Genomic DNA, 20036 nt, shown 5'->3' with positions numbered 1-20036 from the left:
TCTTTGACCTTTCTTCTTTTCCTTGTGCCTCTTTCTGTCTCTCAGATCCATACCTCCCTAATTAATGGCCGACCTGGAGCCGATGATTTAACCTCAGATCTGCTGAATTTTACGTCGGCGCGTTACATCAGACTGAGACTTCAGCGAATCCGAACACTGAATGCCGACCTGATGACCCTGAGTGCTCGCGATCCTCGAGATATTGACCCTATTGTCACTCGGAGGGTGAGATAAGCTGCAAAAAGTTGATCTTTGACCAATAAACTGACTTGTACTTTCTGATACCTTTTGTGTTACCGTGTTTCTCAGTATTATTATTCCATCAAAGACATCTCTGTGGGTGGGATGTGTATCTGCTATGGACATGCTCAGAGCTGCCCACTTGACCCTGTTAGCAAGGTAACGGCAAACGCCCGAGCATCTGTATATTGGAACATATGTAAAGTGTTTCACCAGGTGAAATATATATATGTGTGTGTGTGTGTGTGTGTGTGTGTGTGTGTGTGTGTGTGTGTGTGTGTGTGTGTGTGTGTGTGAGTACAGAAGCTTCATTGTGTATGTGAGCACAATACTTGTGGAGAAAGCTGTAACGAATGCTGCCCAGGTTACCATCAGCAGCCATGGCAACCAGGGACCATCTCCGATGGAAACACGTGTGAAAGTAAGAAACACCCTTAAACACACTGAGTACCATTTCTTTGTGTGCTATTTGTTAACCTGTCTCTGTTTGTCTCTCAGAATGTAACTGTCACAATAAAGCAGACGACTGTTACTACAATCAAACCATCTCTGAACTCTCTTTGAGTTTAAACACTCACGGTGTTCGTCAGGGAGGTGGAGTTTGTTTTAACTGTCAGCAAAACACAGCTGGCATCAACTGTGAGACCTGCAAAGATGGATACTTCAGACCTGCTGAGGTACTGACACAATATTACAAACTGGCTAAGGTTATTGACATAATGCAGCAATTTATACCACAGAGTTGCTAAAGTATTGACACAAGTAAAACTATATCTGGAGATCCTGACTCAGAATGTCTCTCTGCATGATCTGTATGTGTGTGTGTGTGTGTGTAGGTTTCTCCATATTCTGACTTTCCATGTGTTGAATGTAAATGTGATCTGAGAGGCTCAAAGTCTTCAGTCTGCGCCAGAGACAACACACAGCCAGGTTAGTATATTTTTATTATTAGTAGTAGCGGTAGTATTGTTGTTCTGCAGCAGTTTTTTGCAGTATAACTATATTTCTTGGATGTGTGCGTGTGTGTGTGTGTGTGTGTGTGTGTGTACGTTTAGGTTTGCTTGCAGGTCAGTGCATGTGTAAGGAGGGGTTTGCAGGTCAACAGTGTGACCGTTGTGCGTTTGGATACAGAGATTTTCCTCAGTGTTTTCGCTGTGAGTGTAGCCTGTCAGGCAGCATCAACACTGACCCATGCAGCCCCTGCATCTGCAAGGTAAACACCACCTGCTCTTCAATATCTGACCTGCTTTCTGGTGTTTCACCTGGTCCCTAACCTTACCTGTTCTCTCATCCTCAGGAGAATGTGATGGGAGCTCACTGTGATCTGTGCAAGCCAGGTTTTTTTAACCTCCAGGAGAGCAATCCTCTCGGATGTACCAGCTGCTTCTGCTTTGGTGTGTCTGATGTCTGCGAGAGCTCTGGCTTGTCCATAGGGCAGGTAAAAAATACCTGTGTTCAGGTAACAGCACCATATTGCATGCCTACATCATGAAGAACCTCTAATTATGTTGGGGTTGTTTTTTTCAGGTGGTTACTGCAGAAGCTTTGCTCTTCCCCTCTGAAACAATCACCACCACCCCTGTACTTCACAGCAATGAGATACCCATTCATAGCAACATTTCCTCTGGTGCCACCCACCAACAAATGCTGTGGTGGGCGGCACCCCAAAGTTTCCTTGGTAACAAGGTAAGCTACCATTTCCATATTTGCTCATTATGCCAAACACATGCCAGTCTCTCCATCTACTTTCTGACTTCTCTCTGTCTGTAGCTGTTGTCTTATGGAGGTTTCCTGAACTACTTTGTGGTTTATGATGCTCCACTTGACTTTGAAAACCCCACCCTGTCCGCCCACTGTGACATCATTATCAAGGTGAGAACAAACATGTGATTAGATCACTATTTTGATTTCTCTAGATTGGTATGTTGTGTTGTTATCAGACACCATCTACATTTTCACAGTGCATGTTTTATATTGAAAATGTAGCAGTGGTCTCTTGAAGGGCTTCAACATCCAGACTGAAGAAACTCTCTCATTCTCAGGGTAATGGTTTGGCTCTTCGTCTTTCACGTCTTCTCCCACTATCCCTCTCTACACTGGCTGAGCAATTGGTTAACGTGCCAATGGTCTGGCAGCAATTTGCGTATGACCAAACAGGCAGGCATGTTACCCGAGATGACCTGCTATTGGTTCTTGCCGATGTGACGTCACTGGTTGTCAGAGTTTACCTGAATACCTCCGCCACCGGAACGATACGGTGAGGAAAAGTAAATGATAACATATGGTCAAATCACTTATCTAAGGCTGAGTTGGAGATTAAAAAGACTCAGATAGCAAGGCTGAGATTCACTTAACCTGAAGCTTGAGTCATACCGAGTCATCTCCCCAGCACAATTCTGCAGGAGGAGCCCAACATCAGTATGAACACTGCTGAAGATGGAATATTGACTGTCTCTGTCTATCACAGCCTCAGCTCCGTCTCTCTGGACATCGGTGACGCTAGCTCGCATTCTGAGGTTCAAGCACTTGCTGTGGAGAGATGTGAATGCCCGTGGGGTTACAGTGGCACTTCCTGTGAGGTAATTTATTTAAGACTGAAACTATTTTTCATAATTTTGGATGCTATTGAAATGCAGACTTTCAACATTCAAGGGACAGAATTAAAAAAAATAAAAATAGTATCTTACCACAGAGGAGTTTGCACTATTTTAGACTCAGCCGCTTAAATGAAATTCTCACTTCAAGGACAGGTGAGGGCTATGTTTTTATTGTTTGCTAATCAGTTAAGCCCAGAATAAGTTTGAAGTGCAGCAGCTGGGTAGTGTAGTGGTAAGACTACAGTTCCCACCGGCATCCAATAAGGGTCGTGGCTAGACCCCCCATGCTAAAACCAAGCCCTGGAATGGCGCGGCTACGTCTGCAGCCAATGCGCAGCTGGGACACAAGCATTTCATTACATGTTGTACTGTGTATGTGACAAAGTGAAATTGGAGTGCATCCTTAGTAATATCAGTTCAATACCTAATTGTTTGTGCATTTTTGTGTTTTAGTCGTGCCTACCAGGTTTCTACAGAGTGGGTGGAATCTTGTTTGGAGGAAACTGTATGCAGTGTGAATGCAATGATCATGCCGCTGAGTGTGACATCAATGGAGTTTGTGTGGTGAGTCACGTCACAATCAGAACAATCAGAAACAGTTTTCTCACCTGCTGTTCTGACACATGGTTCATTCCCTGTCCACTGTGTGGTCATCTCTCTCTGACCTTTTACTGATTCGTCCGTCTAACTTTTCTCAGGGCTGTACCCACAACACCACGGGCCCTCATTGTGATCAGTGTCTTCTGGGTTTCTATGGTGATGCCACAGAGGGAACAACAGATGACTGCCAGTTGTGTCCATGCCCTCTAACGAAACCATCCAACAGGTTTGTCTTTGTCATTGGACCTCATTCAAACCAATTAAAGTTTATTAGTACAGGCAGTATGTAAGAACACCTCTGTGCCCTAGGTTCAGTCCCACTTGTGTGTTGGATGCATCTGGACAGGTACTGTGTGACCAGTGTCAGGATGGGTACACTGGAACCAACTGTGAGAAGTAAGTATGATTGAGAAGCCGATCAACCCAATGATAAACTGATAACCCAGCATAACACATGGGTTTGTGTCTTCAGGTGTGCTAGTGGTTTCTATGGGAACCCACAGGTAGTGGGTGGGACCTGCGTTCGCTGTGAGTGTAACGGTAATGTGGACATCAGTGAGGCAGGACACTGCGATACTGTCAGCGGGGAATGCTTGCGTTGCCTCGGAAACACAGCAGGGAGACACTGCGAGTTGTGTCGGCCTGGGTACTATGGAGATGCTGTGCACACCAAAGACTGTCGGGGTGCGTTACACATATCTGCTTTGACATCAGTAATCATACACACTTAATGACTAAATGGGCCATTTTACCATTTTAGATACATGATTGATTTCAATTTGTTAATGTGAGTTTTTCTCACACTGAAAGGTTAGTGATCGACTTCCACTGTGACCATTCACATGGTCTGTGTGAATAGTACCCACGCAGCTATGTCTTAAACACATAGAAGTCTGGATGAGATCGAGTTTTCCACTTCTAAATTCATGAAAAAATTAATCACGCTGTCTAATGGTATACTTATTAGAGACAGCATTACCGTGGCCTCCAGTAACACTTGGGAAATTTTGGAATCATTATTGACCAGGATATGGATGTGTGTAAATAAATATAATGTTCTCTTATGCTTTCGTTCATCTTCAGTTGATCCACCACATCACATTGAGTGTTAACAGAAACTAGAAAAGAGATCATGTTTCTCCCAAATCACCTTCTAGTTACCTGCTTCTTGTTAAATCCAGAATTGAATTTAAAATCATTTTCTCACATATGCAGTCCTGATAATCAGGCCACGTTGTTTCTTAAAGACTTCATAGTACCACATTTTCCAATATCCCTGCAATAAAAGCAGCATTTTATTTTTCTTCTCAGCCCTCAACCAGTCATGGTAGATCACTCCCCGTCCCTGAGCCTGGCTCTGCCTGAGGTTTCATTCTGCTGAAAGAAGGCTCTTAAGCCTTGATTAGACTCTGTCATGGACATGGACACAGTCTGTTGAGTCATTCCTGTTATACAGGCCAACGCACAGTTGTGCATTGTAATTTAAAGTCTCCATGGATTAGTCCACAGTCAAGAAAAACTGGCTGTCACACAGACCTCTGCATGGATGCTCGCACTCACCATACAGTAATGAAATTTATGTCCCTCAGACCCTAGCAGACTAGCAGGCAAGGAAAAAGCAAGACCTTTCAACCATCACAGCAAAACACTAAATATGTTAACCACAACATACATGAATAGTTTAAATAAGCATCATGGGTCATAGTGAAAAATAGGCTCTCAGTCTGGAAAGTGAAGTCAGTGTGGAAAAAACTAACACCCAGGCGCACTCAGAATTGCTTACACAGAGAAACACTCACTGCCTTTGTTTGAAATGTTGATCTTTTACAAATCCAGATTAGAGTCGACCTATGGACTCTTTGTTCTGCTATCACATGACTGTCTGTGACTATGTGTGAGTGTGTATCAGTACTTGTGATTGCATATACTACTATCTAGTGGTGACATAATCAAACTGCACTCTGTTGATAATTTATAGCAGTACATTTTTCCTTATTTTCCAGACTTTGAAAAGAGTTGAGATTCACAGTCATTCTCGTCTGCACAACTGTTTTAAATCAAACTTGAATTTCCAGATACAAAAATGTAGCAAAATTCAGTTTTATTTAATTAGCATTTCTCAAGGAATTGCAGCACCGTTACCTTTGTGGTAGAGAGGAAGAACTCCCCTATAAGGAGAACCATACACAGGGCTGCTGCAAATAGTTGAGAGTGAGGGGAAAGAAGATGGAAGAGAAAGCACAGAGAGGAGAAAAGAATCAAAAGCACAAAAGCTCTTAGAAGCTGTACTGTTTGTCAGTAAACAGCAAACAACTTTAAGAAACTGTTGTAGAGGTGGTGTCACTTGACCTGGGCTGTTAACGGGTAGGAAGTTTCACGTAATTTTTGACAGCAAGTGGGGCTTTCTTTCAGAATGTGGCTGTGATGTCAACGGGGCCCTTTCCAGTCAATGTAATGTCACAACAGGCCAGTGTATCTGCAGAGAGAATGTGACGGGACGCACCTGTGACCACTGCAAGGTGAGAGACACACATGCATGTGTGGCATACACTGTTTTTGTTTTGTGTTTGTTATTTTCATTTATACTTTGTGTAAAACTTGTTTTTCAGTCAGGATTCTATGGGCTGCAAAGTGGCCATGGCTGTATGCCATGTGGCTGCAACAAATCAGGATCTCTGTTTGAATCATGTGATAAGGAGGGGCAGTGCCAGTGTGTAGAGGGTGTGACTGGACACAAATGTGACCGCTGCAGTAGGGGTTACTATGGTTTCCATGACAAAGGCTGCATAGGTAATAAACTGTAAGCTACAAGTCTTCATGCTGATTTGTTGACATTTCTGTCTCTAATTGATTGTTACTTTCTCCTCCCAGCATGCTCCTGTGATCACACTGGTGGGAACTGTAACCCTGAGAATGGAGAGTGCATCTGCCCCGCCCACACAGAGGGAGAGACCTGCAATAAGTGTGTAAAAAATTACTGGGGCCATAACCCCACCACAGGCTGCAAGGTAAAACAAACACACACACACACACACACACACACCTTGTGAGACAGGTTAACTGTGTAGTGTCTGTTTAGCCTTGCAGCTGCAGTGAAGCAGGAAGCTCTTCCCCTCATTGTGACCTGACCAATGGACAATGTCTGTGCAAAGAGGGGTTCTTTGGCAAGTCATGTGATCAGTGTGCACCTGGTTACTATGGGTACCCAGCATGCTCAGCCTGTGGCTGTGACATGGCAGGCACAGAGGAGACCTTTTGCAACGCTACCTTGGGGGTGTGTTCCTGCCAAAACACTGGAAATTGTGTGTGCAAGGTAATGTGTGAGTTGTTTGTTTGTTTGTATATAAGTTCTGGTTTAGAGATCTCATCAAATCAGTGATGGTCCTGCTTAAGATAATAAAAAGACCCTCATGAAATTCCATATTCCAAAATCATATACATGCAAAACAGTCTCAAAAACTGAACATGTGGGCAGATTTTCCTTCATCAGTAGCATCAAGTGCTGCACTGCTTCCTGCACTGCTTGAAATGTTTGATTGCTCTGGGAAAGTTAAACTTTGCTGTTAATCTCAAATTCTTTTTATGTTGCTCACATGTTTCTGTAGGGTATAATATGAGTTTGTCCTCTATGTGTGTGTATTTTTTCAGCCTGGGGTCTCAGGCCGGCGATGTGAAGAGTGTGTTTCTGGTTGGTTCGGACTGTCAGCTGAAAATCTAGATGGTTGTTTGCAGTGTTTCTGTTCAGGACTGAGCCAAGACTGCGAGGAACAGGGAGGACTGACCAGAGTACCAGTGAGTACATCTTTTGCATAATCATTGTAGTTTACGCATCATGACATACACAGTTAAGGCTCCAAAGAGTTCTCCCTCATGCTGTCCCTTCTCACAGGTGTACCTGGCTTACTCCTCCACTCTTCCATTCCTGTCATTGGTCAGTCAGTCAAACCTGCAGGGTACTGTATCTGGAGTGTACCGTCAGGGCAGTGAAATGCTGCTCGACACCCGTCAGCTCAACACCAGCGGGCTGACAGGCCCGCTCTACTGGAGGCTCCCCGCTCAGTTTGAAGGAAACCAGGTACTATTATCCAAATTGATGCCTGATACTGTCTCGTTGCTTCCACTGTACCTTCAGCCCAATCGGCTAACAGACAGCTGCTGTTGCCCACACTGTTTAAATATGTGCTTTGGTTGTTTAAATAGTCACAGAATGATTTAGTCTTGCAACCTTTAAATGTGTTGGTTTAGACTTTACAATTTTCACTTCATTATAGTAGTAGCGTAAACTGCTGTGTGTGCTTAGTGGTGTACTTATGTTGTTTTCACTTTCCAGCTACTATCATATGGCGGACTGCTTTCTTACACTGTCACCTTTCACGCTGAGGATGGCTCAGGACTTTCTAATCAGGAGCCTCAGGTGCTAATGAGGGGCGGGACTCTGAGGAAGCTTGCCATATACACTGACATGGTTGCTCCAAGCAATGGTGTCACGACTCAGCATGACATCAGGCTGACAGAGGTACAGCAACATGTTAAAATAAAGACAGATGTTTAGAAAGAAAACCTGCTCACTGTGTGTGTGTGTGTGTGTTTGTTTTACAGCACAAGTGGAAGTATTTTAACTCCGTATCACAGAGGTCGGTGAGTCACGCTGACTTCATGTCCGTCCTCAGTAATATTGAGTACATCATCATCAAAGCGTCTTATGGTACCAGACTGCAGCAGAGCAGGTATTTGTAAACACTGTACTACACATTGTATTAAAATAACTGATTATGGTTAAAAATAAACTGTGGGCGAAATAAAATGCAGTAGTCATGTATAAGCACATGGAGAGTAAAAGGTGGGAATGTTTAGAATTCGGGCTGATCAAGCCCCAAGCTCCTAACCTTAAAAGTAGATACTGTGTCTTTCCCAGTGGTGGGATAACATTTTGATCTGTAGCTAAATCAAGGAGCAGGTGGAGGTATGCGCTTAGAAAAAGGAATTAAAGTGAGTAGAAACGAGACAGAATACTTACATGTGAATGATAGGGATGCAGAGGTAAAGGTGACGATGCAAGGATTAGAGATAGTGAAGGTGGTTATGTTTAAATACCTGGAGTCACTGACAAAGCAACATACAAAGAGGCGCTGAAGAGGTGAAGAAAAGAGTGCAAGTGTTAGAGGTGATCTGTGACAGAGGGACAGCAGCAAGTGGGAAAGGGTAGTGAGACCTGCTATGATATATGATTTGGAGACGGTGGTGCTGACAAAACGACAGCCAAAGCTGGAGGTGGAGGTGGCAGAGTTAAAGATTTTCATTATAAGTGGTCAGAGAGGACAGGACTATATCTGACAGACAGCTCAGGATGAGAGAAAGTAAGAAAGGCAAGGCTGAGATGGCTTGGACATATGACATATTCATCAAAGGATGTTGAAGCTGCCAGGCAGAAGAAAACGAGGAAGATCTCAGAGGATGGATGTGGAGAAGGAGACCAAGAATAGGGTTGGTGTGACAGGAACGATGCAGGTGAGATGGAGGCAGATGATCCGCTGTAGTGACTGGAGTAATCTCCCGGTCGATAGCCATACATCGGAATCAATTCAATCGTTCAAATCGCTAAATGTAGTCTTAATTATATTTGTATTATTTGTTCCTTGTTTCGCCCGCATTGCAGTTTTATTGTGAAGCACTTTGATCTACGCTTATCTTTTAAATGTGCTATAGAAATAAACTTTGACTTCTTTTAGAAGCAGCAGAAAGACCAAGAAGAATCCAAACTGGGGGCTTCTTCCACAGGAAATTTATTTTTTACATGTCTGTGACCACAAGTCATGGTAGCTGTGAGATCACCAGTTTTCTTGTGCTGTTTTTTTAAGGATCTCTAATATTACCATGGAAATGGCAGTGGAGGTGGAGAAGTCAGAAGTCGGAAATGTAGCCAGACTGATTGAGTCGTGTGTCTGCCCACCTGGGTACACTGGACTGTCATGTCAGGTAATCACCATGTGGTGGTACAACTGTATACCTGGTGGGGCACTATCTAAAGCACCCTTTCTTCCTTTCCGTGGTTGTGGCTACCGAGGCTAACTAGGTCTGCACCTGGACCTAATCAAGTGAATTAAGCTAGCTAATCAAGTTTAACTAAAAACTGAAACCCTTTTCTATCCAGTTTGTGGAAAGAGTAACTTACCCCCAGTGTCATGGCTGTGTGCAGGCAGGCAGGGAGAAAGGACCCAAAATGCAGGACTCTGAGGCAGATGTAAACTCAAAACACTCAGCTTTATTGTGGGCAGAAAAGGGAACATAAACTTAACTAAACTGGGAATACAGAACTAAACTAGGCAGGCTAGCAGATGGACCACGCGGTGAGGGTGAGTAGACATTAACAACACGACACTGACGCAAAGACACACTGGGCTTAAATACACTGAGAGAGTCATCAAGGAATTAGAGACAGAAGGGGAACACAGCTGGGAGAAATAAGACCTAACGAGACAGGGAGAGCAAAGCTGGAACACTGACATCAGACAGGAACAAGAACCTTCAAAGTAAAACAGGAAACAAAACACACTTTACTAAGACACGGACTAGACAGAGACAGACTTGACACTGACCAAAACCTACTAAATAATAATCATAATCAAAACAGTATCACTGATCAATCAGAACATAAATCATAATCTAGAAAAACACCAAAGCATGAGAAACAGAAAGCTGGGTCAACATGACCCAGAACCGTGACACCCAGTTCCAAAAAAGTTTGGTTGTTGTGTGAAATATAAATAAAAACAGAATCAATTTTATTAACAGTAGAAACATATCTAATGTCTAAAACAAAACACTTTATTTCATGAAAAATCTTAGCTTATTTTGAACGGCAATATGCCCCAAAAACAGTTGGATTGAGGTAAAATGAGGTTGGAAAAGTAAATAACACTGAAACGAAACAGCTGGAGGTTTGCAACTATTAGGTTTAGTGGCAGCAACTCAGCACCATGACTGGGTATAAAAAGATTGTCTTAGAGAGGCATTTTCCTACAAGTTCAAATGGGCAGAGGTTGAGCAAAAAATTACATCTACTAATTGTTAGACTTGTAGTCAAGACCGCCTAAACCAAGACCCAGACAATACCAAGACCAAGACAGACCGAGTCAAGACCAAGACAAAGTCGAGACGAGACCAAGACAAAGACAAAAAAGTCTTTAAACTGCAGCCAGATGCTGCTTCGCTTACGGGTGTCAGGCATATTTATGTGTTTTTGCGACGCACTCGCACAGCCCTCCTCACCGCTGTCTACTGTCTCACTCACTCACTGAGAGGACAGACGCACGCTCCACTTGACTCTCACCCTCTCTGTTTTTCACATAATGATATTATCCTATATCCTCGCATGTGATACATGTGATACAATATGGAGAATTGGAGCATAGCTGAGCCACTGTGTGAGAGCTGAGCAGCAAAAGGAAATTAAGTGAGGAGCCGGCTCTCGCTCAATGGGAGTCGACTCTTCTGATTCACTACAAAGCACTCTCTAAGCACGGCTCTTAGAGCTGATGCTTTTGCGCATGACACATTATCAAACGTTACATTGTGTGTCATGGATACTGTTGACTCCAAATCTCCCGACCACTATGTCGATCTGAGACAGCAAGACCAAGACAAGACAGAGGGATTCGAGACCAAGACAAGACCAAGACCACGTAAAAGTGGTCTCGATACATCCAGCTCTACTAATTGTTGAGTAATTTCAAAATAATGACCGTCAGCCTTGAAAATCTCGTCAGTATATAATATCATCAAAGGACTCCAAGAATCATGCATGTGCGAGGATAAGACTGAAAATTCATTGGGCCCTGCATGTTTTCTATGACATGCATTACAAATAAGCATGTCATAGAAAACACTGTATATGCTCGCTCCGCAATCCTGAAATTCATGTTTGAGCTGTGTCATACAAAGAAAAGGCCATACATACTCATTATAAAAGAATATCTGCCATCATCTCTGGGCCAAATTCAAAATGCAGTGAGACAAAGTGGAAACTGTTCTAATAGTGCCTATGGAATTGGTAGCTTACACAGGACAGGCAACATCACTGCTAAAAGGTGTAGTAAGGTTTTACAGCAACATATACGTCATATACAGATTACATTGTTTACATGAAAAGCCTTGATTATATTTAAGCAAGCCAATGCGAAACTGCACACTGCCTGTATTATAACAGCAATGCTTCACAGTAGACAAGTCTGGGTGCTGAACAGGCCTGCCTGCAGTCCAGACTTTTCAACAACTGAAAACAAAAATCTGGCAACGAAGGCCCAAGACTGTTGAAGTAGTATCTTCTATGAGACAAGAATGGGACAGCAGCCCTCCCAAAAGTCCAGAACTGGCATTCTCCCAGATGTTCATGGCTGAACATGGTAAACATAGGAATATTTAAAGTTTTTTGAAATATTTTCCCAGTTTAATCATTTGATATGCTTTCTATGTTCTGTGTTTGGGTGTATGCGATTTGCAAATCATTGCACATTAAAAAATATATATTTTACACAGTATACATGTTTTTCTGGAACTGTTTGTATTTTTATATTTGAATTTGTATTTGTATTGTTAATGGTTTTGGACGGTTCTATTAACAGCAGGAAGGTTCTGGGGTCAAACATATTTGGGAGCTTCCTGTGTGGATTTCTGCTGGTCCGGGTTTCTCCAGAAGTTCCAGTGTCCTTGCATAGGCTGTAGACATTTCTGTTAATTAAAATTAGATCATGTCATAAGTATGGATGTGAGGTAGCTAAAGCAGAAGTTAAAAATAAAACAGATATAAAATAAAGACTGTTTGTACTGTAAAGATCTTTCCAGTCCAAGGAAGGACTCACATAGAATGGGACAGGCAAGTGAGTAGAAGTAGAAGAGGTTGGAGATGGACATGAACAGACAGAATGTGCTGGAGGCAGAGAGAAATCCCTGCATGCAGTTCTGCAAGGGAGACGAAATGCCCACAGCTGAATTTGGCAGGCAGGAAACGTGCACCTCTCTCCTACACTAAGCAGAGTGAGGCCCAGTTCACTTAACTACGTCTACCATCATCAAAGACATTTCCTGACACATCTCTGCCTCTCTCATGTATCCTTCTGCAGGATTGTGACGTAGGATATTTCCGTCAACCTCAGTCTGAGTTGTCACCGCAGAGCAAGAAGTCGATGTTTGTTCGCCCCTGTGTTCGGTGTCGCTGCAACAACCACAGCGAAAAGTGCGACGCTGAGACGGGACAGTGTCAGGTAACGTGCTAACACTGATTCATACGAGCATTTTAGAGGAGATTGCAAACTAAAGACAGAACCATAGTCAGCGCAGAATATCAAGAGACTGCAGAATTTAGTAGAGTCTGTATTTTTTCACACAGGACTGTAAGCATCACACCAGCGGACAGAGCTGTGAGAAATGTGCCTCAGGTTATTATGGAAGTGTCAAAGGATCCATCGGCGACTGCTCACCATGTGCATGCCCCCTGCTGAACAACAGGTGCACACCTTCATCGAGCATCTTGCGCCTCATTTCTTAATGATTCTTAAATTGTGTAAAATTGTTTTAAAATGTCACAGTTTTAAAATTTATGCTGGAATTAGATATGTTAGCATGGCTATTATATAAAATAAACTTAATTAGGCCTATGATGCTTATTATATAACAGGCTATTAAGATACATGAGCTAAGTTAAGCATGTGTCTTTTAGGCCCAGCTCCTAAACAGCAAAAAGTGGAAACCTTATATCAAAGTAGTCTAAGGAGCTTGCAAAGAAAGGCGTCTGGACTTCTTTAAGTTGCTTGAAGACATTTCACCTCTCATCCGAGAAGCTTCTTCAGTTCTAAGGTCAAATGGTGGAGAGTCCCAGATTTAAACCTAGTGGGAGTTTCTCCACCATTTGACCTTAGAACTGAAGAAGCTTCTCGGATGAGAGGTGAAATGTCTTCAAGCAACTTAAAGAAGTCCAGACGCTTTTCTTTGCAAGCTCCTTTGACTACAATGACCTGGATGACTGAGAACCTTCACAGACTTATATCAAAGTAACTTTAAAAAACTTGTTTCAACTGACAAACAGTCCAAAATACAAACATACTTGCTATATTTAATGTTAATTAATGCCTGGATATAATACAGAATTTTGGTATTGATCAACTTTGGCATGTTGTTATTTTTGTATGTGTGTGTGCAGCTTTAGTCCCACCTGCATTTTGGAAGGAGCAGCAGGTGATTTCCGCTGCACCGCCTGCCAGCCTGGCTATGAAGGGAGATACTGTGAGAGGTGAGATCATTACGTCACATCTGTCTTTAGACCCTTTGTTATATACTGAAGTCGTCATCTAATTAATGCAACTTTTATTGTGAAAATTTGCTTGCTGTGTTTTCACACTGCCATCCTCCAGGTGTTCAGTTGGTTACTATGGTAACCCATCAGTACCAGGCGGTGTGTGTTCACAGTGTAGCTGCAGTGCATGGGGCTCCCTCCACTTGCTGTGTGACGTGCTGACTGGAGAGTGTGAATGTAAGGATGGGGTCAAAGGTCAGTCATGTAACGAGTGTGAAAAGAGGAGCATCTTCCAGGAAGGCGAGTGCGTGTGTGAGTAAATACACACACACACACCACACACACACAGACACACACTAACATGAGACACGCGACTAACATGTTCTTTTTTTATTTCCAGCATGTGATGACAAATGTACTGGTATCTTGTTGGATGACCTGGATGAGTTGCACAATCACTTCCTGTTTTTCAACCTGAGTACCATTGCAATGTCATCATACCGGCAGTTGTGGCTGCTGGAGAATCAGACCAGAGAAATGCAGGTACAAAAATGTGATTAAGTTGTTGCTCATGTCGAGATGTACGACATACTGAAATGATGACGACATGTCTCCCCAGGTGGTGTCTTCACAGAACAACTCTGTTATAGTGTCCACATCTAGAGTGGAAGAAGGTCTAAATTATTTGACCTCTGAGCTCGGCTCTCTACTGCAGCAGGTAGGCACACCCGCCTGTCTGCTAAAGGTTCATTACACCACCTTCTGTGTGTCACTCAGAGTGTTTTCACCCCTTTAGTTTTTACTGTAATACATTGCACATTGCAAACAATGTGAGAATGGTACTGGGTCCTGGAACAGTGGATAACATTTGCAGTAATTCTAGAGTTAGCTGCTAGCTAGCTCTGAACACTTTTGTACTCTCCACATCTGATAACTGACTGGTCTTTTAAAACTTCTTTCCCATCCCATCGGAAAATTTTTCCCAATTCCTGATTGGCTAGGTCAACAGTCTGTCTAACGATGTCCAGATAGTGGACGTGTCCACAAACAACAGCTTTTCCCGAGGCGCGCTCCTATTGGAGGGCATCACCAGACTTCAAAACAACATTCAAGGTAAATAACAACAGAATATCAGAATGATGAATAATGAATGCTTAATGACACATTAATTAATGAAACAACGAAGACACCATTACCAACAGCAAACAAGTTGTTTTTAATCAAACGTGAAAACTGTAATTGATTCAGTGCTTCAGAGGGAAGCAGCACACCTGAATCAGACTGCAGAGGAAGGACTGGGTTCAGCCAATCAGACGCATCTGCTGGAGGACGTAGAGTCCATATTAAACAGCATCAAAGATGTAAACCTAACAGCTGCAGAGCTTGTAGCCAATCAGGAGCTCAGGTCTGTTTGAGCAACACAGCAATATAGTTGATACACAAACACACAAGGACAGCGTTAACATGCTCTCTCTCTCTCCAGCCTTTCGGAGTCTCTCTTTCAATCGGTGCAGATCGACTTCCTGTCCAGCAGGGTGGCCACTAGCGACAAGCTTGGCCGTCTCTCTACTTCACTTACTGCTGACATTAAAACACTGCAACATGCAAACACAACGCTGAATGATGCAGTGCAGCACAACATAGAAACAAACGTTCTGCTGGACACTGCACACACATTGCTGCAGCTATATCAGGTAAGTCCACATATACAGACCACAGGCTGAAGCGGAATTACTGGATTGCTCTAAAAAAATATTCCTGAAGTCAAACTGGAAGTGCAGAGTATAGTTGCACATGGTTGAGGATCATAGTCTAGTCCAGGGGTGGGCAATTCCAGGCCTCGAGGGCCGGTGTCCTGGGGGTTTTAGATCTCACCTTGGGTCAACACACCTGAATCACATGATTAGTTTGTTACCAGGCCTCTGGAGAACTTCAGGACATGTTGAGGAGCTAATTTAGCCATTTAAATCAGCTGTGTTGGTTCAAGGACACATCTAAAACCTGCAGGGACACCGGCCCACGAGGCCTGGAGTTGCCCACCCCTGGTCTAGTCTCTCCCCGGCACAGTTTGGATCACCTGAAGGCCTTTCAGGAAACCTTTAGAATAGCCTGATAATATAACCTCGACATAAAATAAAAGAAGTAAATGCATTAACTAGTTTTTGAGCATCACTAATCTCCTGTTGGCTAGGGCCAATCTGCGTGGAGTTTGTTGTGTTTGTTATGTTCAAAATAGCCTTGTAGTCAAAAGCATTGAGAGGTCAGTAAGACTAGAGCAGAGCTCACGTTTTTTTTTGCTGTTTCTCTGCTTTATAAAACACGCGTGACATTGTCTTAGCATTCTTCTGAAATTCAAAGGCGTCTTGTTGCTATTCTTTCTCTCTTTCTGTCAGTCTGGCCATCAGAACCTAAGTGTGGCGTGTCTGTCTTTGGACTCACAAATGGAGGACAGCCAGCTGCTGCTTGAAAATGCTGTCAGTTTGACGGAGGAGTTAAGAAACCACACCAGAGTAAGAGAAACTATAGTAGTCAATAATAAAGCTTTCCAGCAGACGCTTGCTATAATAATTATGTCACACTGATCAGCAGGTTGAGATGTTGGCTGCTGAGCTGGATCAGGGGCGCCCCCTCCTGAGGAAACAGGTGAATGGTTTGGTAATGGGGCTGAAGAAAAACGATGCTCTGGAGAATGTTTACCGTGCAGAGAAACATGCCCACTTGCTGCAGAGCTATGCTCTCTCCTTGCACAGGTATTTTGTGTTCCTCTTCCTCTGTTTGTGTGCTCCTGCTGTTTTTTCCCACTGAAATAAAAACTCTTCTCTCTCAGTTCTCTGTCATCAGTGCGTAACGTGTCTCAGAATGGTAGTCAGCTGGCTCAGTTTGACAGTGACATCACAGAACGAGTGGACTCTGCCCATCGGATGGCTTCAGTTGCCCTAGTGTCTGCCTCCTTAGCCCTAAACACGGTAAGTCTGTATTTGGCCTGAGACAGCAGTGCAATAAGGTAAATGAGAGGCTGTTGGTATGCAAATGTATAACACCTATATGTATTTGTATTTCAGAGTGTTCAATCGGAGCAGCCACTGTCAAAAGAAGGCAAAGCAAAGCTGGAAGTTTCCTCTGATATTTTGGAAGAAAGCCGAAGAATCAGCAGTGCGGCTGAAGGTGTGATAATGTTTCTGTTTATGAAACAATGATTTGGACTATCATTGCACATCAGCCATGTGTGGACTGAATTACTACTTTTAGATGAAACTTTTTCCTCTTTGTTTTATTTAGACCTGCAGCTGAATGTTTCCATGGTAACTATCAGACTTGGACTTGTCAGAGACAGTGTTCATAACTCCAGCTTGCTTCTCCGTCAGCCCGTCAAAGCGTTACAGAGCCTTTCAAATGGTAAAAGGACTGATATGCGTAATGTACTAATGCACTGACGTATTGAAACAGTGATACTAATACAATACTGATACTCGTGTTTATCAGGTTCTTCTGAGGCATTGCAGCAGACCCAGATTCAGGCTGCAGCAGCGCACTCCAAGTTGCAGGAGGCGATGCAGCGGCTGCAGAAACTCAGAGCACAGCTGAAGGATTCTTCTTCTTTGGTGGAAAACGCTAACAATACATTGAGGGAGACTAGTCAGCTGATGACTCTTACACACACTGCAGGTTTGTCATTAAGATTTTACGCAAATGATTTGGTTTCATAAAAATCCAAATCTTTAGGCAAGGCAAGTTTATTTGTATAGCACAATTCAACAACAAGGTGATTCAAAGTGCTTTACAGAGACATTAAAAAACAAAAACAATAAAAAGCATGATTTAAAATTGATTAAAAAGACAGTAGATAAAATCAGTAGTTAAATGTAAGTTTTGAAATTTAAGCTTAAAAGTGTGGATTTGGTGCTTTATTCAAATGCAGCTGAGAACAGGTGAGTCTTCAACCTGGATTTAAATAAACTGAGTGTTTCAGCTGATCTGAGGCTTTCTGGGAGTTTGTTCCAGATATATGGAGCATAAAAGCTGAATGCAGCTTCTCCGTGTCTGGTTCTGACTCTGGGAACTGATAAAAGACCGGATCCAGATGACCTGAGGGATCTGGAAGGTTCATACTGGGTCAGGAGGTCACTGATGTATTTTGGTCCTAAACCATTCAGAGCTTTATAGACCAGCATCAGAACTTTAAAGTCTATCCTCTGATGGACAGGCAGCCAGTGTAAAGACCTCAGAGCTGGACTGATGTGGTCCACTTTTTTGGTCTTAGTGAGGACTCGAGCAGCAGAGTTCTGAATGAGCTTTTTTAGGTAGACCTGTAAAGATGCTGTTACAGTAGTCAAGCCTACTAAAGATGAATGCATGGACTAGTTTTTCCAGGTCCTGTTGAGACATCAGATCTTTTATCCTTGAAATATTCTTGAGGTGATAGTAAGCTGACTTTGTTATTGTCTTAATGTGTTTTTCTAAGTTTAGGTCTGCATCCATCACTACACCCAAATTTCTCGCCTGGTCTGTGATTTTTAGGTGTACAGATTGAAGTTCTCTGGTGACCTGTAATCGTTTTTCTTTGGCACCAAAGACTATTACTTTAGTTTTGTTTTTGTTTAGCTTGTTTTTGTTTTGTTTTAGAAAATTGTGGCACAACCAGTCATTAATTTCCTCAATGCATTTACCAAGAGCCTGTACAGGGCCTCGGTCTCCTGGTGACATTGTGATATATATTTGTGTGTCATCTGCATAGCTGTGATAGTTTATTTTGTTGTTCTTTATAATCTGTGCCAGTGGGAGCATGTAAATGTTAAACAGAAGGGGTCCCAAAATGGAACCTTGGGGAACTCCACATGTGATGCTTGTCTGCTCAGATGTGAAGTTACCTATTGATACAAAGTATTTCCTGTTTTCTAAGTATGTTTTGAACCAGTTTAGTACAGTTCCTGAGAGACCTGTCCAGTTCTCCAGTCGTTTGAGTAATATGTTGTGGTCAACTGTATCAAATGCTGCACTGAGATCCAGTAAAACTAAGACTGACATTTTTCCACTGTCTGTATTCAGACATATGTCATTGAACACTTTGGTCAGAGCGGTTTCAGTGCTGTGGTTCTGTCTAAAACCTGACTGGAAGGCATCGTAGCAGTTATTCTGTTTTAAGAAGTAACTGAGCTGTTGAGAAACTGCTTTTTCAATGATCTTACTTAAAAATGGGACATTTGAGATCGGCCTGTAGTTGTTCATTTGTGTCTTGTCAAGATTGTCCTTTTTCAGTATAGGTTTTATTACAGCAGTTTTTAGTGGTTCTGGAAACACACCTGACATTAAAGAAAAGTTGACGATCTGTAACAGGTCTGACTCTAAAGTCTTTGAGACCTTTTTGAAAAAACTTGTTGGCAGGACATCTAAACAGCAGGAGGAGTTCAGTTGACCTAAGATGTCCTCCAGGTCTTTGCTGTTAATAGGATACAATAGGGTTAATAGGGTAGGGAAACTGTTTCATGGTGTTTAAACAGTTTTTCGGTGGACACAGTACATATTCTGGATCTGCTGTTGATGTACCAATTGCTTGTCTTTTGGATTTTTTCTGTGAAGAATTTGGCAAAGTCATTGCAGGCCATGGTCGAATGAAGTTCAGCTGCCACTGGCACAGGAGGGTTTGTTAGCCTGTCAACTGTAGAAAATAAGACCCGAGCATTATGGCTGTTTTTAGTGATGATGTCAGAGAAGTAGGACCTTCTTGCACTCCTCAGTTGTAAATTATAATTGTGAAGTTTCTCTTTATAGATGTCATAATGAACCTGGAGGTTTGTTTTTCTCCATCTGCGCTCAGCTTTCCTACACTCTCTTTTTTCATTTTCACCAGTGTGGAGTTTCTCCATGGAGACTTTTTCCTTCCAGAGATAACCTTCACCTTAATGGGAGCAATAGTGTCCATTACATTTAACATTTTAGCATTGAAGCTATTGACGAGCTCATTGACTGACCCTCTGGACAGATCAGGTGTTAATGGGAAGACCTGGTTAAAGATCTCAATACTGTTTTCAGTTATACACCGTTTTGTTATCACTGCTGTTGACGTATTTGTGTGGGCTGAAATTTTACTTTCAAAGAAAACACAGTAATGATCAGACAGGCCCACATCAGACACAGTAACCTTTGAAATGCTCAGGCCTTTGGAGATCAGTAGGTCGAGAGTGTGTCCTCTATTATGTGTGGCCTCTGTTACATGCTGCGTCAGCCCAAGGTTGCCCAGAGTGTCACTCAGGTCTTTAGTCCCTTTGTCCTGAGGGTTGTCCACATGGATGTTAAAATCCCCAACAATAATT

General features: G+C 42.7%; 1 protein-coding gene across 2 annotated transcripts in view; it reads left to right on the top strand.

The window, feature by feature from the left end:
- lama1 (laminin, alpha 1) overlaps positions 1 to 20036 on the top strand; it is a 33666-nt gene that overhangs the window by 4059 nt on the left and 9571 nt on the right. Inside the window, exons 6-44 of one of the 2 annotated variants that reach the window (XM_085418071.1) lie at positions 46 to 225; positions 310 to 399; positions 544 to 661; positions 739 to 917; positions 1077 to 1170; positions 1296 to 1453; positions 1538 to 1678; positions 1768 to 1926; positions 2011 to 2112; positions 2283 to 2497; positions 2708 to 2819; positions 3291 to 3401; positions 3536 to 3663; positions 3747 to 3833; positions 3910 to 4121; positions 5850 to 5956; positions 6047 to 6227; positions 6309 to 6445; positions 6517 to 6750; positions 7086 to 7229; positions 7327 to 7512; positions 7768 to 7953; positions 8037 to 8164; positions 9296 to 9413; positions 12557 to 12697; positions 12823 to 12941; positions 13633 to 13722; positions 13844 to 14037; positions 14126 to 14268; positions 14345 to 14443; positions 14727 to 14838; positions 14974 to 15130; positions 15209 to 15419; positions 16119 to 16235; positions 16315 to 16475; positions 16553 to 16691; positions 16788 to 16890; positions 17005 to 17121; positions 17209 to 17391. In XM_085418071.1, the coding sequence (XP_085274197.1) occupies positions 46 to 225; positions 310 to 399; positions 544 to 661; positions 739 to 917; positions 1077 to 1170; positions 1296 to 1453; positions 1538 to 1678; positions 1768 to 1926; positions 2011 to 2112; positions 2283 to 2497; positions 2708 to 2819; positions 3291 to 3401; positions 3536 to 3663; positions 3747 to 3833; positions 3910 to 4121; positions 5850 to 5956; positions 6047 to 6227; positions 6309 to 6445; positions 6517 to 6750; positions 7086 to 7229; positions 7327 to 7512; positions 7768 to 7953; positions 8037 to 8164; positions 9296 to 9413; positions 12557 to 12697; positions 12823 to 12941; positions 13633 to 13722; positions 13844 to 14037; positions 14126 to 14268; positions 14345 to 14443; positions 14727 to 14838; positions 14974 to 15130; positions 15209 to 15419; positions 16119 to 16235; positions 16315 to 16475; positions 16553 to 16691; positions 16788 to 16890; positions 17005 to 17121; positions 17209 to 17391 (5593 nt within the window). Of the gene's footprint in view, positions 1 to 45; positions 226 to 309; positions 400 to 543; positions 662 to 738; positions 918 to 1076; positions 1171 to 1295; positions 1454 to 1537; positions 1679 to 1767; positions 1927 to 2010; positions 2113 to 2282; positions 2498 to 2707; positions 2820 to 3290; positions 3402 to 3535; positions 3664 to 3746; positions 3834 to 3909; positions 4122 to 5849; positions 5957 to 6046; positions 6228 to 6308; positions 6446 to 6516; positions 6751 to 7085; positions 7230 to 7326; positions 7513 to 7767; positions 7954 to 8036; positions 8165 to 9295; positions 9414 to 12556; positions 12698 to 12822; positions 12942 to 13632; positions 13723 to 13843; positions 14038 to 14125; positions 14269 to 14344; positions 14444 to 14726; positions 14839 to 14973; positions 15131 to 15208; positions 15420 to 16118; positions 16236 to 16311; positions 16476 to 16552; positions 16692 to 16787; positions 16891 to 17004; positions 17122 to 17208; positions 17392 to 20036 lie in introns of both variants that reach the window. The other variant, XM_085418070.1, reaches the window with a different exon arrangement.

The sequence above is a fragment of the Rhamphochromis longiceps genome, linkage group LG9 (genome assembly GCF_057381845.1).
Source record: "Rhamphochromis longiceps isolate RC_006_pf linkage group LG9, R_longiceps_female_GT1.1, whole genome shotgun sequence".
NCBI classification, from domain to species: Eukaryota; Metazoa; Chordata; class Actinopteri; order Cichliformes; family Cichlidae; genus Rhamphochromis; species Rhamphochromis longiceps.
Note: the sequence above shows the minus strand (reverse complement) of the source record. Positions and strands in the feature narration are given on the sequence as shown.